Source organism: Aspergillus aculeatinus (genome assembly GCF_003184765.1).
Source record: "Aspergillus aculeatinus CBS 121060 unplaced genomic scaffold BO66scaffold_100, whole genome shotgun sequence".
Classification (NCBI taxonomy): Eukaryota; Fungi; Ascomycota; class Eurotiomycetes; order Eurotiales; family Aspergillaceae; genus Aspergillus; species Aspergillus aculeatinus.
The window spans coordinates 12298-33782 of NW_020291569.1; the positions used below are offsets into that span (position 1 = coordinate 12298).

Here is a 21485-nt window from a genome sequence, read left to right on the forward strand (position 1 = left end):
AAATATATAGTTAATATTTTATTTATGTATTAACTAAAGTATATTTAGATATATTTTAGTTTTATAAATAAGTTTTTAGAATTTTATAAAATAATTATAAAAACTTGATTATTTTTAGTAAAAATTAAAAAATTTATTTTATATAATATATTCTCTGTTTAGATCCCCGAAGAAATATTTTAAAAAAATAAAAATATTTAAATAATTAAAAAAATATATTTTTTATTTTTAATATAAGATTATATTTAAATATAAGATTTCTTTCTAAGTCGGCTAATAATATAAATCTTATAAAAAATAGATATAGTATATTAATTAGTATTAATTTTTATTTTTTTTAGATCTGATTAGTAAAATAATAGAAATTAGAATAATTATTTTTAAATTTATTAAAATTAGATAAATATTTAGAAAAAAAATAAAAATAGAAGATTTAAAATTAATTAATATAATTATTTTTATTAGAGTAGCTGTAGTATTTTTAATAATAAATATAAATTTTAGAATATATATAAAAATATTTATTATAAAAATAATAATCTAAATAATTTTAATATATTTATATTAGATTTAGTTTTTTTTTATAATAATCTTGCAGGCGGTAGTAACTTTGAATAATAGCTAAATTATTTTAATTTTTTTTATTAAATTTAGTTAGATTAAAATATAAATAGGGTCTTTTTTAAAGTAAACTAATTCTAGGTTTTTATAATATATATATAGATTTAATTATAATAATTATACTATTCTTTAGAATATTTACTAATATATTAAATAAACTTTTCTAAATTATTTAATATAGCCGGAGATTATAGGATTACTAATATTTTATTAGAATTATTATTTCTAAAAATAAAAATTATATAATATTAAAGAATAAACTAATATCTGGTTTTTAGTTTAACTAGATAATAAAAATAATAGTATTAGCTGAAAAAACTTTTATAATAATCTTTTTAAATTTTTTATTAGCTATTAAATTAAATTATTTTTATATTTATAAATAAGATATAGCTTAAAGAACTATAAATAAAATTAGATATAAATAAAAAATTAAAAAGTTTTATATATTATATATAAAACGGTTAAAAAGAGTAGTAAGATTACTAGGATTAAAAAAATAGAATAGATCAGACAGATAGAATAGGTATATTAGGTCTGTACTATAATAATTTTCTTTTATTTATATTACTTAAAAACTAATATTAAAAAGTTTAATATTATTAATATAAAGGATTTTATATCTAACTGTATTTTTACTATTATAATATTTATAATATATAAATAGTGTTTTAATAGGAACTAGATTTATTATTAAATATATTTTAATAGTTTTTTAATAACTTTATTAAATTAATAAGAATTAGACTTTAGTTAATATACTAAAAAATATTCTTAAATTATTATAGATTTTTAACCAAAATTAGAAGTTTTTTATTAATTATATTATCTTTAATTAAAATTTAAATTAAAATTTAGTATTTTATATTTAGATTAGCTATTTAATTCTAATTTTAGCTACTAGCTTTAAAATAGCCGAGCTAATCTACTGCTGTAAGTATAAACTAATTAGTACTAGTAAGTCTAAAATTATTATATATTTTTTATTAATTTTTTATTAATTTATAAACTAATTTATTAGTTTAATCTAATTTTTTATTGTTTTTTTATTATAAGTTGTTATTTTATTATAGATAATCCGACTATATTTTATTTAATATCTAAAAATAATAGATTTTTTTTATAAATTAAAATTAAATTAATATTTTTTAAAAAAGTCTGCTGTAAGATATATATTATATATAATAATAAGATTATTTTTTAAGATTTTTATATTTAAAAAATAAAATAATTCTAGTTTTTTATTGTTTATCTTTTATAAAAATAATATTAATTAGTCGGATTAGTCTAATAATCTTTTAATAAAAATCTAGTTTATTTATAACAAATTTTTATTTTAATTATATATTTTAATATTAATATTTAAATATATCTAATATAATAATATAATTTGAATTCAGTTATTTTTTTTATATTTAAAAATAAGATATTTTTTATTATTCTAATTTTTTTATTTTTTATAGTTTTAAATAGTTTATCAAATATTATTTATAGATTTTTTTAGGATTTATTTATTATATTTATTTAACTAATCTGCCTATTGAACTAAAAAATATTATTTATTTTTAAAAATCTATTTATTTTTAATATTTTTAATTTTAAACTTTTCTTTTTTTTCTAAATCTAAAAGATGAAGTTGGTTTTATATATTTATATTAAATTTTTATTATTTTAGTAATAATATATAAAAAATATTATAAATTTAATAGTAGTAGTTAGATAAAGAAGTTTAATATATTTATCTTTTAATAATTATTAGAATTTTTAGAAATCTAATATATTAAGAAGATATTTTTTAAAAAAATTTTAATTTTTAAATTTTTAATAAATAGTTTTACTAAATCTCTCTTTTTAAAAGGTTTTAACTAATATTTTTTATTATACTATTTTTTTGCGTTTTATTAGTTTTTTATTAGTAATTTTATAGATTTTTTATAGTATAATTAATTTATTAATTTAATTTTTAGCTATAGAAATCTTTCTTTAGAAAGTACCGGCCTCGGTATAAAAATAAAAATTAGATAAATAGTTTATAAAATTTTTTTAAAAAAATAGCTAGTAGTTAAATTTAAAGTATTATTATAAATAAATTAAATAAAAAATAATAGAGTAGATTAGTTTAATTAATTTTTATTAATAAAATATTAAAAATATTACTTAAACATCTGATTTATTCTTTTAGTTTGATTATTAGTTTAAAATTAAAATATTATTAATAATTAGAATTTAATCTAAGTATAATATATAACTTAAAATTAAAATTTACTAGTAAAAAAAGAATTTTTATTTAAGATTATATTTTAAAATAGTTTAAACTAAAGTTTAATTTTTTTATAAAAAAGTTTAGTAAGTTTTAAAATAGTTATAGTATATAAAATAAATAGAAATTAATACTATTTTATAAATTTATTAATAATAATAAAAATTAAATTTAAAATATTTTTTTATTATAATAAAAGACAAATTTATAATAAAGTTTATAAATAGTTTAATAAAAAATTAACTAAAAATTAAGAGTAATTTAAACTTACTATATAGTTTATATCTAATAAATATAATTTTTTAATATATAGAATATTTTTTAATATAAATAATTATATTTTTATAAAGATTTATTTAATAGAATTTTTTTTAAAAAGAGTTTTTATTCTTAATTATTTAAAATAGCTTACTAGCTGATTATTATAATAAAGATTTAATAAATATTATTAAAAACTTTTTTTATAGAAATATATAAATAATATTTATATATAATAATATTATTTTTATTAATTTTTTAATATTTAAATTTAGAATTATCTTCTGAAATAGTAAGTTTTTAATAATATATCTTTATATTTTTATTTTAGATTTTTTTAATTAGAAAATATAATTTTTTATTAATTTTAAAATAAAATAAATTTTTATTTTTATATACTTAGAATGCTGCTGATATATTAATATATTTATTATAAAATAAGCTTATTTTAATAGTTTTAGAATATAATAAATTTTTATATTTATATATTTAGAATATTATTAATATATTAATATATAATTTATAGAATATTTTTATTTTAATAATTTAGTTAGCTATTTTTATATTAGCTTTTCAATTTTTTTAATTTTATTAAAAATTTAATATTAAATTAATACTAAGTTTAGGGCTCTTCTATAAAAATATCTTATTATATTTAAAATAGAATTTTATAAAAACTAGCTAAGGTTTTATTAAAAATTTATTAGTTATTTAATATTATATTAATCTTAAAATCTTTATATTAAATAGAATTTCTAAGTTTTTTTTATTTTTAATAATAGATTAATAGGATTACACCTACCGGACTAATATTAAATAATAAAATTATAATTATTAAAATATATATATTATTAAATTTAATAACTATTTAGCTTCAGCTATTTTATAAAAGTCTAAAGATTTTAATAATCTAAAAAATTTTAATAATATATAATAGTTCTTTAAAATATTAATACTAATATTTAAATAAATAAATAATAAAAAAAAGCTTTTAATCTAAGATTAAATAGTAAGTTTTAGTATTATTAAATTTTTTTAACTAAAATATCATAGAATAGTATACTTTATAGTGATTTAACTAAAATATTATTTTTATTATATTTTATTAAAAAATATTTATTTTTATTTAGATTTTTTATTAAGAATTAAAATATTTTAATAAAAATATAGTCTTAAAATTATAAAAAAATTATTAAAATACTACTATTTTTTTATTAGTTAATATTATTTTTTTAGACTTTTTTCTATTCTAAATACTTCTTAAAAGAAAGATCAATAATAATATAATTAAAAAATAATTTTTAATAAAATACTAATAAAAATTATAGAATTTTAAGAATATTTAAATCTTATAATATATAATTAGTATTAGCTATATAAAAATATTAGATATACTTCGAAAATTTATTAATATATTATATAAAAATATAATATATTCTAAAAATTTAATATAATCTTAATAGAAAGTATACTTTAATAGTTTAATATAAAAATCTGCTTTTTATAAATATTTTAATATTTAATATAAATAAAGAATATAAAAAGAATATTTCTTTAAAAAAATAAGAATATTATTTAAATAAATAATATAAAAAATATCTAATATATTATTAAAAGTTAAATAAATATAATTTTAAAATATAGCTAAAGTATTAATTAATCTGAATAATATCATTAAATATTTAAAATATTTATAACAGATTTAGAAAGCTGTTTTTTATTTATTTTTTTATTTAATATAAATTTCATAATAAATATTCTAAATATTAAGTTTTAAGAAGTATTTAGCTTCTATAATTCTATTTAAAATTTCTAAAATTAGAAATAAAAAATAATAATTCTTAATTAAAATCTTATTAAATTTTCTATAATTTATATATAATTAGAGATTTTTATTTTTTTTAGTATAAAAAAATAAGAGCTTCTATAAAATTTTTAAAAAATTAAATTTATTTTAATTAAATATTTTTATTAATATAATAATAGAGAGATTAAAGCTTAACTTAAAATAAAAAATAAATAAATCTATATAATAAGATTTTATTATTTTTTAGATTAATAATATAGTCTGACGGTCTATAAAAAAATTATTAAAAATAATTAAAAAAATATATTTATAAAATTATAAAATTTAAAAAATAATATAATTTTATTAGATCTAATTTATAAATAATTTAATAAAGCTTTGTTTTCTAGTAGCTAGATATTTTTTAGCAGTTTAATAATAGTATAAATATAAATAAGATTTTAATAAGCTTTTATATATTTATAAAAAAATACAACTTTTAATTTTTAGATTTTATATTATTATTATTAATTTTATATAAATAAATAAATATATAGGCTTTTTAAAATAATTATTAAAAATAAAGTAGAATTTTTAGAAAGATTTAGATTATAATTAATAACTATATAATATTTTATAAATAATTATATAGTTTTTTTTAAATTAGTAGTAGTAATAGAAATTTTTTATATATTATAAATATTTATAATAAAATAATTAATTATAATAATTAATAGAACTATAAAATAAGTTATATTTAAATAAAATTATTAAATAAATTAATAGTTAATAAAATTAATTTTAGTATATAAATCTAAGTCTGTATAGATTTCGAGTATATTTTTAAAATAAATAAGTATATTAAAATAAATAGTAGTTTTATTTTAAATTAGTTTATTAAAAATATAAAAGTTTTTTTAATTATTATTCTTTTTTTATTAATTTTAGTTTAGTTCTATTTTTATTTTTATAAAAGTATTAATTAGTTAAATAATATTTATTATTATATTTATAATAATAAAAAGTTTCTTTTTTTTAATTTTTTTTTATTTTATAAAAATTTCAACAAAGAAGACTTATTTAGTTAACTATAAAAATTTAAATTTTTTAAAATTTTTATTTCAATAGTTTTCTTATTTTTTTAAATCTTATTTTTTTTAATTTAATATATTTTAATAATAAATAATAATAGATATTATTTTTTTTTAAAAAATCCGGTAGTTTTAGTATATATTTATAAATATATTAAGTAAGTTCCGGTACCAGCTTAAAAAAAAGATTAAGATATATTTATTACTTTATTTAGACTTAAAGTAATATTCTAAAATATTTAAATAAAAATAAAATTTTCTTAAATTTTAATTATTTTATTAATAAGTTTATTTAAGCTGCTTTATAATATTAGACTATAGAATAACTATATTTTTAAAAAAAATTATTAAATAAAATAATTTTATAATTTTTTAATATTTTAGTAGTTTTTCGGGGATTTTTTATTAATATATTAGTATTATCTCTGTTAATAAATAGAATTTAAATAGTTAATTATTTTTAAAAGTATATTATAAATTATAAATTTATTCTATTCTCTGTTAAAAACTAAACTAAAAAAAAGATAAAAAATTTTTAAATTTAATTTTTTTTATATTTAGAAAATAAAATTAAACTAGTATAATATTAATATAGTTCTATTAGAAATTTAATATTTTTATATTCTATTTATAATATTGAAATCTGTTTTTTTAATTATTTTAATTATTTTAATTAGTAAATAGTAGCTTATATTTTTTAAATATCTATTTAAATTAAATAGTATAATTTAGAAATAGATAAAATATCTTAAAATAATTTTAATAAAGATTTATTTAGTAATATATTATTCTTTTTAGATAACTAAAAAAAGAATTAAAAATTATTAGAAATTATTTAATATAGTAAACATACTGGTTAAATAAAGTAAATAAAATAGTTAAAAATAGTTTTTTATTAATTTTAAAACTAATTCTTAAAAAATCTTCTTTTTTAAAAAATCCTAAAATAATATATTATATAAAAAAAGAAATAAGTAATATAATAATATAAATATTCGGATTAAAAATCTAATAAATCTATATTAACCCAGGAGCAGGCTGCCATAATAATAGATATAAGCTGCTGTAGCGGTAGGTATTGTATAATAAAACTAGATCTAATATAGCTAAATTATATTATTTATTTATAGAATATTTAACTAATCCGAACTCTGAATATTTTAAAATAATAGATTATCTAATCTTTTATTTAGAAAAAATAAAGAATCTAATTATTAAATATAACTTTAGTTTTAAATAGATAGTTTTTTATATAATTAATAATATTAGTTTCGGTAATAATTTAGATTATACTAACTTAATAAAATATATTATTTATTTATTTAATAGATCAATTAATTAGCTAAGTAAAAAATAATATTATATAATTTTTTTAATAATTAAAATAAAACTATTAGCTCTAAGTATCTTAGCTAAATAACTTTTTTAATAAAGATAATTTTTTATATAAATAAAGTTTAACTCTAAATATTATCTTTTAATATTATATAATAATATTTAAATAATTTAATTATTAATTAGTCTTATTTTTTTAGACTAGTTTAAAATATATTAATATAGCTAATTATTAGTTTAGATAGAAAACTCTAAATAAAACTGTTAATATTTATTAAATTTTAATTAATAAAATAAAAATAAATAATTTAATTAAGTAATTTAGCAGTTAGAAATACTAATATTTTATTTAATAATTTAATATAATAAAAATTTAATTAATCAATTATTTTTTATTTTAGTATTCTATTTATTTTATTTATTTATTAATCTATTTATTCTAATTTTAATAGAAATTATTATTTTTTAAAACTGCGGGAATATATTAGACTAAAAGATTATCTAAATATTAAAATTCTAAGTTCTAGTCTTTTTAATTTAGTTATTTAAATAAGAACTATTATTCTAGTTTATTTTATTTATTTTATTCTTATATTCTTATTTCTATTTATTAAATATTTCTAGTTTTCTGTTTAGAAAATTAGTAAATAAAAAAAATAGTTTAAATAGTCTAATATTTCTTATTATTTCTATTTAGTTTAGTTTAGTTTTATTAATTAGAATTATATATTAAATTTGCTATTCTATTTATTTTCTTATTTATTAAATCTTTAATTCTTTTGATTTTATAATTTTTTACTTTAACTTTACTTTCACCTCACTTCTACACACAATTTGTATGGAAAAGTGAAAGTTAATTGAACCTTATCTGAAAGAACTGAAACTCCAACAAATAATAAAAAATAAAAGATAAAAAATAAAAAAAAGAAATAAGAAATAAGAAATAAAATAAAAATACTACTAATATATTATAAACTAAAATATAAATATTTAATCATAATAATTTTATTAATATTATTTTCTAATATTATTTAGATTATATTAGATATATAGCCGCTGCTACAGTAGGCAGCAGCCTCTATAAGTGCAGCCATAAGTGCAGGTAGTACTGCTACTATTTCCTACCTAACTGACCTTTTCCCTTAACAATTATATATTATATATACTATATTTTAAAAAAGACTGCAGCCTGTAATATAATCTAAAACTATATTACATATTATATATATATTACTACTGTACAGCAGTCCAGTCTGTAGTCTAAGACTATAGTTTGGTTGTGCGGCTGCACTGTTCGGTTGTGCGGTCTGATATTTATATTAATATTTATTATATATTAATAGCTCCGGGATTTAGTTAAGTGATAATAAAAAACTAATAGAACTAGTAATTTATATAGTTTTTGTATTTATTATATTTTATTAATATAATAAGAAATAAATATATTTTTAGTTTATATATAAATCTATATTAGATATAGTTTTTAATACTAATCTAAATACTAATTAATAACATTATTCTAAATATATATTTAGAGATTATTAATACTATTAAATTAATTATATATTTCTATAAATAAAAATTCTAATTAGTTAAATATATTCTTATTAAATATTTAAAGTACAACTTTTTTTATTGAAATATTTTTTAAATTAAAAAAAATTACCAACTTTTAGTATTTCTTCGGAAAGAAAATAGTAAAATAAATAATCTGCTTTATATTATATATAAGATTTTTAAGTTGATTCTAGAGCCTAACTAATGTTATCTTTAATACTATGTTTATTAAGATATAACTACTACTAGTATACTGCCAGCCAGTCCGCATACTAATAGGCTGCCTCTTCCTGCCTTTCTCGGGGGCTGCAGCCAACTGGCTTTCTTCGACAGCAAGCTTTTATTCGTCATATCGAGGCCATGATATCCAGAGGCCTTCAGGCCACGAGGCCTTCGGGCCACCTGGTGAGGAACACTGACAACGGACCTGGGCTCTAAACTGCGCGGTAACTGGCGGCCGCGGTGGCAAAGTAATATGATTCAAAATTCTGCCCTGGGCGGTAGAGATTTTGGGCTACGATGAACTTTTTCCGGACCACGCTGAGCTGGTCCCCGGGGGGGCACATAGTTCTAATCTCTCCGCACTACTCCGTAATTTCTGACCCTCCCTCCCTGAGCTGGTGGTACGGAGTACCCTGTCAATACTGTCCGCAGCGAATCATACTGGTTTATATGTAATACTACTGACTAAGAAGTCTAACAACGGCCTTTGGTGGCCAAATCTCAAAGCACTTTACAGCATTCCAAAACTGAAGTGTCTGCAATAGTGGAATTCTTTTTTTTCTCCACTTACAACATATATCATCACAAGTCATATCCCAACATCGCAATAGACTGGAGATTGCTACCTAGCCATGTCTTTCTCCAATCTTGTCTCAGATCTCGCCTTCCGAGATGTGCATGATGACCGAAGTTCCCAAATATCCCACGCCCGATCCCAGGCCACTGCTCGCTCCTATACCAGTACAGCCGCCACCAGCGTCAGCATATCTGGTGATATCTCCAGCCAGCTTCACTCGGGTTATAGCCATCCTTTAAGCAGATCATGGCAAGCCGAAAAGCAGCTTACCAAGGTCGGTAGTCATGTAGGAGCTTAGTCTTACAATCTAACTCGCTACAGGAAATGCTCATATATCCGCTCTTCATCACGGACAATCCTGATGAAGAGACGCCAATTCCGTCACTCCCTAATCAATGCCGTCGAGGACTGAACCGCCTGGTTACATTCTTGAGGCCCCTTGTTCACAAAGGACTGCGATCTGTAATCCTTTTTGGAGTTCCATTGCACCCGTCCGCCAAAGATGCTCTTGGGACTGCCGCGGACGATCCGAACGGGCCAGTAGTCCAGGCCATCCGCCTCCTTCGATCGCGTTTTCCCCAGCTCTACATCGTAACTGATGTATGTCTTTGCGAATATACATCTCATGGTCACTGTGGGATTCTTCGCGAAGATGGCACATTAGATAATGCGCAGTCCGTCGATCGAATCTCTGATGTCGCTCTGGCCTACGCTGCAGCAGGCGCCCACTGCGTTGCTCCATCGGACATGAACGATGGACGTGTACGCGCCATAAAACTCAAGCTGATTGAGGCTGGAATGGCTCATCGGGTCCTCCTCATGTCCTACAGCGCGAAGTTCAGTGGATGCTTATACGGCCCTTTCCGCGATGCAGCAGGCTCATGCCCCTCCTTTGGTGATCGCAGGTGTTATCAGCTGCCTCCCGGGGGTAGGGGACTTGCTCGGCGAGCGATACAGAGGGATATTAGTGAGGGCGCTGACATCATCATGGTAAAGCCCGCGAGCAGTTACTTGGACATAATTAGAGACGCGAAAGAGCTTGCGCAGGACATGCCCATCGCAGCATATCAAGTTAGTGGCGAATATGCCATGATACATGCAGGGGCAAAAGCTGGTGTTTTCGATCTGAAATCTATGGCGTTTGAGAGTACAGAAGGCATCCTGAGAGCTGGTGCAGGAATTGTTGTGAGCTACTTTGTCCCGGAGTTTTTGGATTGGCTATGACCATGCTTCGGGGCCATGTGTCAGCGCGGAAATCTGCGATACCTTCCATCTCATAGAGCTTCCCTATGTGAGGTGCTTTCTGCCTTGTATGTTTATATTCGGAAGTCTAGCCTTGATTCAAGCCTATATTCACTGGTCCTCTCGATGAGGGAACCCGGCTGAATGCAAAGTCAGTCTGCACTAAGTATGATATGAACGGTGACCCACCACCTGTTGCACGGGTTTTCATGCTTGCTCTGTGTGCACCGAACCGAGCTCCCAAAGTCATATTAACCAGACAAGTGGAACATGTTGTTTGTTTAAGAGCACGCACTAATACACTTAGCTTAAATATAGAGTTGGTTTCCAACGTGGGCAAAGCACGGAGACTCAGTATACTGTGTAGGTTTCGTTCCTCTTAACTAGCATGATAGACAGTTCAATGAAACTCAGAGCTTACATATTTCAGCAATCTAAATCGATAGTAAAGAACATGTCTCTCCGTCATGCCAGTTAATTTTCATACATCACATATACCCAGGCTTCAACCCCTGAAAGCCATAGGCTACTATATCGGACTTTACCACCTCACCTGGAGCAACGTATGCACCGCGGCGAAGACGGACACCAGGGTAGATCGTACAGCCAGCGCCAACATAGCAATCTTCTTCAATAGCAACGGAGCGCCCTTGATAGCGACTCTGCGAGCCTTTGCGTTCTTGCATATTTGCATGAGCCGTCGAACTTATTATCGTGACTCGAGGACCGATCCACGTGTGCGCTCCAATGGTGATGGGGCAGTCGTCCACAAAAAGGCAGTCCTCGGAAATCATAACGTCTTCACCTAGGTGCACATTGTAACCATAATGACAGTGAAAAGGTGCCTCAACAATTGCACCTTGGCCAATTGTCCCAGAAGAACGGGATGTGGAAGCGCCAGAAGGGGAATTGGATGCCGAGACAGGAGGGATAAAAACCTCTCTGAGCAGGCGCATTTGTTCCTTAGTGCTAAGCCCCGATACTGGGTTGCACGCATTGTTGAACCTCCATAAGGCAGCCTTACAACGGTCCCTTTCTTCTACAAGTTGAACATCGTAGGGCCGGTAAAGCTCGCCGCGCATCATTTTCTCTTTCTCCGTTTCCTCCCCGGATACGGTCCGTGTAGACAGCTGATGTTCAATACTCAAAGCCATGCGTGCCTGAGCCTGCGGACTGCTGGTATCTAGATTGCTGCTGTGTGCCGGTCGTTGATCGATCCCACTTTGGAACAGGGAAGCACCTGATTTTGGATGGTTGCCGTGAGAGAGTTCCCTGATTGGCGGTACGATGGCATAATCTGACTTCGAGTGGCCCTCCCGAGATAGCTCATGAATTGATGGAACATCGCGGTAGTCTGACTTCGTTAGATGATCCGGTATATACGCCGGATGGTTGCTTCCTCCCCATGTCCGCTTAGTCCAACCACGACCAGAATTAACGCCTGTTGGACTGGTGCTGAATTGGGAAGTAGAACGGTCGGCATCTTCAACGACGATCGGTCTCATCTTGCTGGTTTCTATATGTTCCGTCAAGGCTGGGGGCCTTTCATGTGGTTGGTTGATATCATGCATATATTGACTACTTATTTCGTTGTAACCCTCTTTCGATTGTAGAGGTACAGGTGGCTTTGAGGGTGACGGCTTCTGCCATGTGCTCCGAGATGAGTAGCCTTCGCACAAGAATCCTCCCCTGATGCAATTGTTGCCTATGTGGTGTTAGAATTGAGACCATTGTAACCAAAAACATATCCTACGCTAAAGTGTAGTAGTGTATGGGACTTACAAGCAGGGTGCTGCTCGTCGCATTTCTTCTTTCTCCGCCGACAAGTCATGCAGCCGGTTTTGGTTCGATTACTAAAAACACGTTTTCGTTTTGGTGCGACCTGAACAGCAGGGTGTGCCCGCTCCTGTGAAATAATTGGCATCGAGGCGGACTGTTCACTCTGCACAGAACTTTCCGTTGGACGATTGCTAGTGCTCCAACCTTTTGGCGACTCATGACCATTGGCCTCTCGCTGAAGCGCTTCTGCCAGTTGGGCGTCCGTAGCATCGAGATGCTGCGCACGCTGCGCTTGCTTAATTAACTGAGAATCGATCTCATTCCACGCTGTGCCTGTTGATGTTGTGCGAATGTCGCCATTTTCGTCCAGTCGAGAATGAGTAGGCGTCTGTTTGACATCGGATTCTCCTTGAGATGTTACAACGCCGTTCGACGGAGACGGCTGAATGCTTGATGCTATGCTGTCGTCTGGGCGTGGGTCTGGGCTTCTAGGTGCCTTATGAGATATACTGTGGCCTTCATGCTCTTCTCTTGATCCCGATCTCTTGCGCTTACTTCTGCCGAGGGCTTCTGCGGAAGAAAATGAACGGCGTGATCGTTGGTCATCCTGGTCGCATTCGGCGCTATCCCGCTCTGCATACCCAGGATTCCTCGGAGACTCATCGTGTCGCGAAGGAGCATGAGCACCATTTTTCGGGGTTCTGTCAGAGGCGGAACTCTCTAGAGTCGGATTCTCACGCGCAGAGATCCTGCTTGTGCTTGTGATGGGAGTGGCTGTGCCACTGCCCAACGATTCTTTGCCATTAACTGCTGTGAATCGCGAAGGGCTGTTCCCTGCCTTCGATTCCTTCTCGGTCTCGTGGTCTTGCATCACCGACGCAGATGCCACGGTAGTCATGATCCAATTGTAGTTGCCTGAATCAGATCCAACCAGGCAGTGGAAGTATATCAAGTATGAGACGATTGGTGATATGATGATTCAGGAATCGTCGTCGCCATTCAAACACGATTGTAGCACGGAATGCCAGTCATTGACTTGTCGTAAAACCTACTAGTCATTTACTGAGGGTCATGATCCCTCAGACAGAGCGCAAAGATACCCTCCCAGTCGTGGTAGCGATTCGTGCCCCGGGTGATTGGATTATTGGAGTGGTTCAAACCGAATCGCGTGACACTGAAGTCCAACTGTCTAGCGAGACATTCATATATCGCGACCAATACTCGGCTATCGGCGAGGCAAGAGTAGCAAACGTTCCGCAGATGTATGCTTGTATGGTTGTCAGGGACTTTGCGCTACGGCCTCAAGGAAAGCAGTGCTGATTCCTCATATATATGAAGTGCAAATAACCAAGATAGAATCGGGACTAGAGGTTAAATCTCAGTGAAACCGAGGGAAGAAGTGCAGGTGCCAGTCTTTTATTATTGAAGGCGCTGGGAGTCGTCAACGGATTTTCAGGTTAGGTGGTAGTCTAGGTTGGGATTAAAGCAGTCAGGTAAAGACTATGGTGGGACTGCTCTATGTCTCGGTCGTAGAGAGCTGCGCATTGAGTGGGATTGAGTGGTATCGGCTTGGAGTAGCGTCTTGAGTATGGGAGACGGAAAGAGGAGAGAGGGTGAGGAGGGGAGGGGAGGAGGAACGTCAAATCAGGTGGGAGGGGGGGGGAGGTCTCCAGTAAGTAGGGCAGTCAATGGACGAAGGTGGAAGTAAGCGACTGTAATTATAAATCAGCGAGTAAGATGTCAAGAGAGTCGCATTAGTATAAAACTCTTTGCCGCCGGATGATGGGGACAGAAAAGCAAGTTAATCCATGCAGGAACCAATAACACAGTTATTGTCGACAGCTGTCGAGTAAGCCGCCGTAGGTTCGAGCTAAAGAAACAGAAGGGCTACTGAGCAAGGTAGGTAATAAATGTATGAGGAAACCCAGGGGAAGGACTGGCAACGGGAGGAGGGGAATTAACCAAGAGGGGGGAGGATGAATTGGCAGGAGGGAACTTAGGTCAGTGGTGAGGGGAAGGGTCACAAAGGGGGTTGAGTAAGATCAAAGGACTTGCACATTCATTAATGACTTGAAGTTCACCGACAATGTTTGATGTAGTTGTAGCAAAGAATCCTTCAGTTATCCTTACAGGAGTACTACTCTGTACTAGGTATGCCATAGTATGTACTGTATAAGTACATGTACAATACCGAGTACGTATGAGTACTATCTTCCGAAGCGAAAGACTGCGGCTGCCAGCTGGCTAATGGGGAGAGCTCGGACAGGGTTGGCGCGCGATCGGCCATAGGCGGCGCGAAGGAGCTGCGGTGGCAACCACTAACTTATTTCTCAGTATATAGTACCGATTCGGGAGTGGGCAAGTTGACTGTAGTTAATTACTACTAAGTTAGTCCTTTATCAGGATGTACTACTCGCGTACTGCACCTAGGTAGTTTACGTACAAGTAATAACTCGGCTTGTCTGTTCAAGCACGGTCAAGATTCATTGGTCTTTCACAAGTCCCCAGTGCAGTAGGGAGAAGTCTACTAAGTCACTTCCTAACTGGCTTCTGAACCTAACGCCTCCCGCGCGAGGGAAGCGCGGTAAGAGATTGCGTACCCGCTCCGTACCTAGGTAGAGGCCGACCAACCGCCTGTGCGCTCCAGTAGGCAGGTAGTTTTGGCCGCTATGGTACGGAGTAGTAGCTACTAGTACGGGGCCCGGGTTAGTACCTTAGTTGCTTTCCCGAGTCAAGTTACCTTGCAACTTGTAAGCCTATCCGCTGCTGGTGGCTCCTTCGCTCACAATGTTGGCCACCTTTTCTCCCCCCGTCATTGGTGCAGGCAGACTATGAACGCGGTTGATGCGTGGGTGGTGCTGCTGCTGGCTGGTTCTGGTTCTGGTTCTATTTACAAACCAATCCACACCAGTAATAAACACTTGAGCACAGTCACTCACACTTTCACTTGCTGAGGAGATAATAAAGGTGAGCACAGTCTCTGTGTTATGAGGAAGTCATATAATTGCATTAGTTGACTTAATCTATTGTATTCAATCTGGCATCTACCCTGAAACCAACCCACTATGCTCTTAAGCTTCTCTACGATAAGTCACTTCACCTGAAAAGGACATATGGTAAAGCTTATTCATTGTAATGTTATTGTTCAGTATATCCTTCAAATATGCCAAAGGACAATTTTTTATAAGACATAGAAGACTTCAAAGGCCGTGCGAAGTACCGCGGGTGATAGGGACTGTTAAAAAATTCTGGTAGGTTTAGAATTACACTATCATACGCAGGCTGAATTCTTGACTTCAGATGATGAAGGTGTTTTAAGCGTCGTAGTTTGAGGTAGAGCCGCCAAGCCCACCTGGCAGCGTGCCGCAGGGACATGGCAGCACGAAGATTGCTCCGGCGGCAGTATTCCTGAAAGCGGTGAGGTAGTGTGTGGTTAGCTACTTAGCTAATCCAAGAAGTGAGCCAACACCCCGAGGAACGCGCTGTTTCTCACCGCCAGACATCTGCTGATTTTAGTCTACCCTCAGACATCATATCCTTATCCCAAAGCCAGAACCATCAGTTTAAGCTACTACTGCCTCGCGGTTCGTTTACCCCACTTTTCCAGCCCCCCCGTGAATGGTGCATCTTCAAACTGTAGATTGCTCCAAGCTCTCCTTACCTCCGTCGAACCCCTCCAAGGAAGCCTCTTACCCCGCCAAAGCATTTTGCCCACCTGCTCTATCTCCAGCACTTCTCTAATCCACAATCTTCTCGGGATATTCGAACTCACTCTGTTTCGTTCCTCCTCGAAGGCTGAGTGAGGTTAATCCCAAACAGCAACGTCAAACTTTCGAGCGGGATGTCTGTTTCCATACAGGAGTTGGACAACACTGTCCGGGCCTTCTATGAGGGCAAGGGCGATTTGGTGAGTTATCATCCGCCACTCCTCGAACTCCAAAGACCCCAGATTCACTAATCTGCGCCAATTCTACTACGCACAGCAAAAACAAGCCGAGCAGACCTTGACTGATGTAAGTGAACAACTTCCACGGGCACATCTCAGGAGCGTTTTGCTGATTCGTGCTTGATTCTCAGTTTAAACAAAATGAAGACGCCTGGATGCTCGCAGCGAATATCCTCCAAGAATCCTCATATCCACAAACTAAATGTACGATACTAAACAATGTGTCCCTCGAAACTTGTGGGATACTGACTCTGCTTAGATCTTGCTCTTCAAGTCCTCGATGATGTGATCATGACACGATGGAAGGTTCTGCCGAGAGAGCAGTGCCTAGGTAAAGACCGTGCCATTAAGATGCATAGGGAACTATCTGACTTTTACCAGGCATCCGAAATTTTATCGTCCAGTTCATCCTTGATAACTCCGAAACAGAGGAAAAGCTGAGAAGCCAACGCGTCTTCTTGAACAAGCTGAACCTGGTCCTAGTTTCGATCTTGAAGCAAGAATGGCCGCACAACTGGCCAACATTCATAAACGATATAATTTCATCGTGCCACTCGAGCCTATCAGTTTGCGAAAACAACATGACCATCCTCCGCTTGTTGTCTGAGGAGGTTTTCGATTTTTCTCAGGACCAAATGACTTCTGTGAAAGCGAGGAACCTGAAGACCTCTATGACCCACGAATTCTCCTCCATCTTCCAGTTGTGTTCCCAAGTGTTGGATAACGCGAACCAGACGACTTTGATTAAAGCTACACTGGAGACCCTCCTTCGGTTTTTGAACTGGATTCCGCTCGGATACATTTTCGAAACGTCCATAATTAATACCCTCTTGACCCGCTTTCTGGGCAATGCAGAGTACCGCAATGTAACTCTTAAATGCCTTACAGAGATCGGTGGGCTGCAGATCGGCAATCCTTATAATTACGATGATCAGTTGGTCCGTATGTTCACTGAGACCTTAACGATTGTCTCCACAATCATACCTCTCTCGATGGATTTGAAGTCAACATATTCCAAGAGCAATTCGCGAGATCAGGAGTTCGTTCTCAATCTGGCTCTTTTCCTCTGCAGCTTCTTTAGTGCTCATCTCAATGTAAGTTCCCACTACATCCGTCGGTTTCTCCCCCAGGCACTGATATTCTTGCCATGTTAAGCTTGTTGAGACCCTTCCAAATCGTGACTACCTCACCCACGCTCATTTCTACCTGATCCGTATCAGTCAAATCGATGACAGAGAGGTGTTCAAAATCTGCTTGGAATATTGGACAAAATTGGTGCAAGAGCTTTATGAGGAGATGCAACAGCTTCCAATCACCGACATCAATCCACTGGTGAGCATGGGTGTAAGCGGGCTGTCAAACGGAGGCGCGCCGCATCCCAGCACCTTAGCCAATTACACCCTTCGCAAACACAAATACGAGGAGGTTCTTTCCAGCCTACGTACCGTCATGATTGAGAAGATCGTTCGGCCCGAAGAAGTTCTCATTGTCGAGAACGACGAGGGCGAGATCGTTCGCGAATTTGTCAAGGAGAGCGATACTATCCAGCTCTACAAGACAATTCGCGAATGCCTGGTTTATCTCACTCATCTGGACGTTGTCGACACAGAAAACATCATGATCGAGAAGCTGGCTAAGCAGGTTGACGGGTCCGAGTGGTCTTGGAACAATTGTAATACTCTCTGTTGGGCAATTGGGTCAATCTCCGGGGCGATGAACGAAGAGACGGAGAAGAGATTCTTGGTCAATGTCATCAAGGATTTACTTGGCCTGACCGAGATGAAGCGCGGAAAGGACAACAAAGCCGTCGTCGCTAGTAACATCATGTATATTGTGGGACAGTACCCCAGATTCCTGAAGGCACACTGGAAGTTTTTGAAGACGGTGGTTAACAAGCTGTTCGAATTCATGCATGAAACACACGAAGGCAAGTTTGTCTACTCCCAGCATGGAGCGTTCCTTCTAACAGCGTGCAGGTGTTCAGGATATGGCTTGCGACACTTTCATCAAGATTGCCAACAAATGTCGACGACACTTCGTTGCGCTCCAGCCAGGCGAGAACGAACCTTTTATCGAGGAGATCGTCCGCAATATGAGAAAAATTACCTGCGACCTCTCACCACAGCAGGTTCATACTTTCTACGAGGCTTGCGGTTATATGATCTCCGCCCAGGGCCAGAAAAGCTTACAGGACCGATTGATTGAGAATCTCATGTCGTTGCCCAATATTGCTTGGGATTCCATCATTGGACAGGCCACTCAAAATCCTAAAATCTTGGAGGATGGTGACACAATCAAGATCGTTGGCAATATCATGAAAACAAATGTGGCTGCGTGCTCTTCGATCGGAACATACTTCTATTCCCAACTCGGACGGATTTATCATGATATGTTAAACATGTACCGGGCGTCCAGTCAACTCATCAACAATGCTGTTGCGCAAGATGGTAATAACCCACACCAATTATCTATTCTTTCATCTTTTCCGTCCTTATTGCCCACTGGCAATTTTGCCCTGTTTATCTTTGTGGTGCATACCTCTGACGTACTTTTTAGGTGAAATTGCAACCAAGACGCCCAAAGTCAGAGGGCTCAGAACAATCAAGAAAGAGATCTTGAAGCTCATAGACACTTACGTGCAAAAAGCCGATGACTTAGAGATGGTGAACGCTAGCATGGTACCACCATTGCTTGAGGCTGTTCTTGTGGATTACAATCATAATGTTCCAGATGCTCGTGAGGCTGAAGTTCTGAGTGTCATGACTACAATCATTCACAAGCTGCACGTATGTCCTAGATTGTTCACTACTACAGATGCTTGTGTATACTAGGAGCTAACAATACCGACAGAACCTCATGGAGGATAAGGTTCCTATGATTATGGAGAGTGTCTTCGAATGCACTTTGGAAATGATCAACAAGGATTACCATGAATACCCAGACCATCGTGTGCAGTTCTTCAAACTGCTACAAGCAATCAATTTATATTGCTTTCCGGCCCTACTCAAGCTGCAGCCTGCGCAGTTCAAGATTGTGATCGATTCCTGCATGTGGGCAAGTAAGCATGTCAACCGCGAAGTCGAAAACACCGGCCTTACAATGTGCCTTGAACTCATAAACAACATGGCGGAAACGGATGTTCAGACGTCGAATGCATTCTTCCAACGGTTCTTCATTCAGATCCTCGGGGATGTGTTCTTTGTACTCAGTGATAGTAACCACAAGGCCGGTACGCATACTTCATTCCGCCCATCTCGAAACCATACTCATCTTCTCTGCCTTAGGTTTCAAGTCTCAAGCTATGCTCTTATCGCGTATGTTCTACTTCATAGAGTCCGGCAAAGTGCAGCAGCCTATCTACTCTCCTGGCCAAATGCCCATGGGAACAACCAACAAAGATTTCTTGCAGAGGTATTTGGCGGAAACTCTACACAGTGCATTCAAAAACCTTCAAGAGTATGTACTCCTCGATTGCCTTTGTCTCCGAATCTTCGTACTGACTACTGGATCAGAATCCCGGCCAAACAATTCGTCGCTGGATTATTTACCTACAACGATGATTTCAACAAGTTCAAGACACATCTGCGGGACTTCTTGATTTCTTTGAAAGAAAATCCGGGTGACAACGCCGAACTATATGCAGATGAAAGGGAACAGGAAGCACGAGACGCCAAGGCCGCCGAACGGGACCGTGCATTGAAAGTTGGAGGGCTGTTGAAGCCGTCTGAAATGGACCAGGACGAAGAGATTTGACTGGAGAGAGAACTGCGCGCCGAGGTCTCTCTGTTCTTGGAGGCTGAAAAAGACTCCGAAGCATGCAGTGACATGTTTGATGGCTGGTCGTATTATGGTTTCTGATTTCGACCAGAGCCCAAGGCTTATCGTACCCAATCAAGACTAATTCGCTTGTGGGCAAAGTCATCTTACCACGAATTTCTACTTCCTCTTCTTCATGCTCTACGGCGAATGAATTCTAATCCATCTCATCTCGAGGCTCCCTTGATGTGATTGACATTAGTAATTTATTGATTCTTGTACACATTTGTTCCGTTCAAGCGGGAGCCCAGACGAATATCATTTCTTGTTGGTGGCTTGAGAGAGGAAGGTTCTTTCAAAAAGTGTATATCCATTCATATAGAGGCGGCTTGTCTTCGTTGGTATTATCGAGATAGTACTATGATGTGTCTAGAGAGAGACTCTGCAACAAGAGTTGAAAGTTTGTCGTCTCCCCCAACGGCCTGGCCTGAGGCTTGTATGGCAAAGGAGGATGCATCCGAGCTATATCTAGTAGATTAGTATTAGTTGCAATCGATTCGACATAGGTAAGTGAGGCATGACTGAACATCGGATCAAAGAAGCAGGCAGCGCAAGCTAATTGGCAGCCCGTGTACCATTGTACGTAAAATTACCTACTTTTGTGAATTCTTAATATATTGTTTAGTTGATTTGAGACATTGGAGGTTTATTTCCATATGTATTATTATGAGATTACTACTCTATAGATAGGATAACTCCAGATGGCACATCAGTAGTATATTCTTTCTATGCAATAGCACGTTCACTATCACATCAGAAATAGGATATGATTTATGTATTTTACCTTGCTCCAAAGTGACTCTGACATCGGACTGCTACTAGAGCCCTCAAGGGGTATTATTCAACTAGAGGAAAAGAACGCAATTGAAATGCTTTGAGCAATAGGTTAAGGGTGTCAAGTTACTAAATACAACTTGATATACAAGACAAGTCTGTCCAATTCATCGCGTTGCCTGTCTGCTGTGTACTGATTGTGTTGACTAACGTTAGCGTCA

General features: G+C 32.5%; 3 protein-coding genes across 3 annotated transcripts; 2 read left to right on the forward strand and 1 right to left on the reverse strand.

Annotated features, from left to right (window-relative positions):
- The first annotated feature begins 9498 nt into the window (after positions 1 to 9498).
- BO66DRAFT_396703 (porphobilinogen synthase HEM2) lies at positions 9499 to 11362 on the forward strand. Its single transcript, XM_025648543.1, has 2 exons — positions 9499 to 9981; positions 10029 to 11362. The coding sequence occupies exons 1-2, from the start codon at positions 9763 to 9765 to the stop codon at positions 10929 to 10931; spliced, it is 1122 nt and encodes a 373-aa protein (XP_025497618.1). The 5' UTR covers positions 9499 to 9762; the 3' UTR covers positions 10932 to 11362.
- A 22-nt stretch (positions 11363 to 11384) lies between these two features.
- Positions 11385 to 14091, reverse strand: BO66DRAFT_22338 (acetyltransferase). The gene is made up of 2 exons (XM_025642700.1): positions 12732 to 14091; positions 11385 to 12654 (listed from the first exon to the last, which is right to left on the reverse strand). The coding sequence occupies exons 1-2, from the start codon at positions 13624 to 13626 to the stop codon at positions 11438 to 11440; spliced, it is 2112 nt and encodes a 703-aa protein (XP_025497619.1). The 5' UTR covers positions 13627 to 14091; the 3' UTR covers positions 11385 to 11437.
- Positions 14092 to 16228: 2137 nt separating this feature from the next.
- Positions 16229 to 20897, forward strand: BO66DRAFT_396705 (exportin CRM1). Its single transcript, XM_025648544.1, has 11 exons — positions 16229 to 16635; positions 16712 to 16741; positions 16806 to 16878; positions 16934 to 17005; positions 17056 to 17768; positions 17830 to 18601; positions 18651 to 19121; positions 19231 to 19460; positions 19525 to 19903; positions 19959 to 20130; positions 20187 to 20897. The coding sequence occupies exons 1-11, from the start codon at positions 16570 to 16572 to the stop codon at positions 20425 to 20427; spliced, it is 3219 nt and encodes a 1072-aa protein (XP_025497620.1). The 5' UTR covers positions 16229 to 16569; the 3' UTR covers positions 20428 to 20897.
- Positions 20898 to 21485: the final 588 nt, after the last annotated feature.

Excerpts from the sequence above, each read along its gene's own strand:
- BO66DRAFT_396703 (XM_025648543.1), top strand. The coding sequence starts at position 9,763 with ATGTCTTTCTCCAATCTTGTCTCAGATCTCGCCTTCCGAGATGTGCAT. Across the intron at positions 9,982-10,028 it reads CCGAAAAGCAGCTTACCAAG|GAAATGCTCATATATCCGCT; the intron begins GTCGGTAGTCAT and ends AACTCGCTACAG.
- BO66DRAFT_22338 (XM_025642700.1), bottom strand. The coding sequence starts at position 13,626 with ATGACTACCGTGGCATCTGCGTCGGTGATGCAAGACCACGAGACCGAG. Across the intron at positions 12,655-12,731 it reads CGACGAGCAGCACCCTGCTT|GCAACAATTGCATCAGGGGA; the intron begins GTAAGTCCCATA and ends AACACCACATAG.
- BO66DRAFT_396705 (XM_025648544.1), top strand. The coding sequence starts at position 16,570 with ATGTCTGTTTCCATACAGGAGTTGGACAACACTGTCCGGGCCTTCTAT. Across the intron at positions 17,006-17,055 it reads GCCGAGAGAGCAGTGCCTAG|GCATCCGAAATTTTATCGTC; the intron begins GTAAAGACCGTG and ends GACTTTTACCAG. Across the intron at positions 17,769-17,829 it reads TCTTTAGTGCTCATCTCAAT|CTTGTTGAGACCCTTCCAAA; the intron begins GTAAGTTCCCAC and ends TGCCATGTTAAG.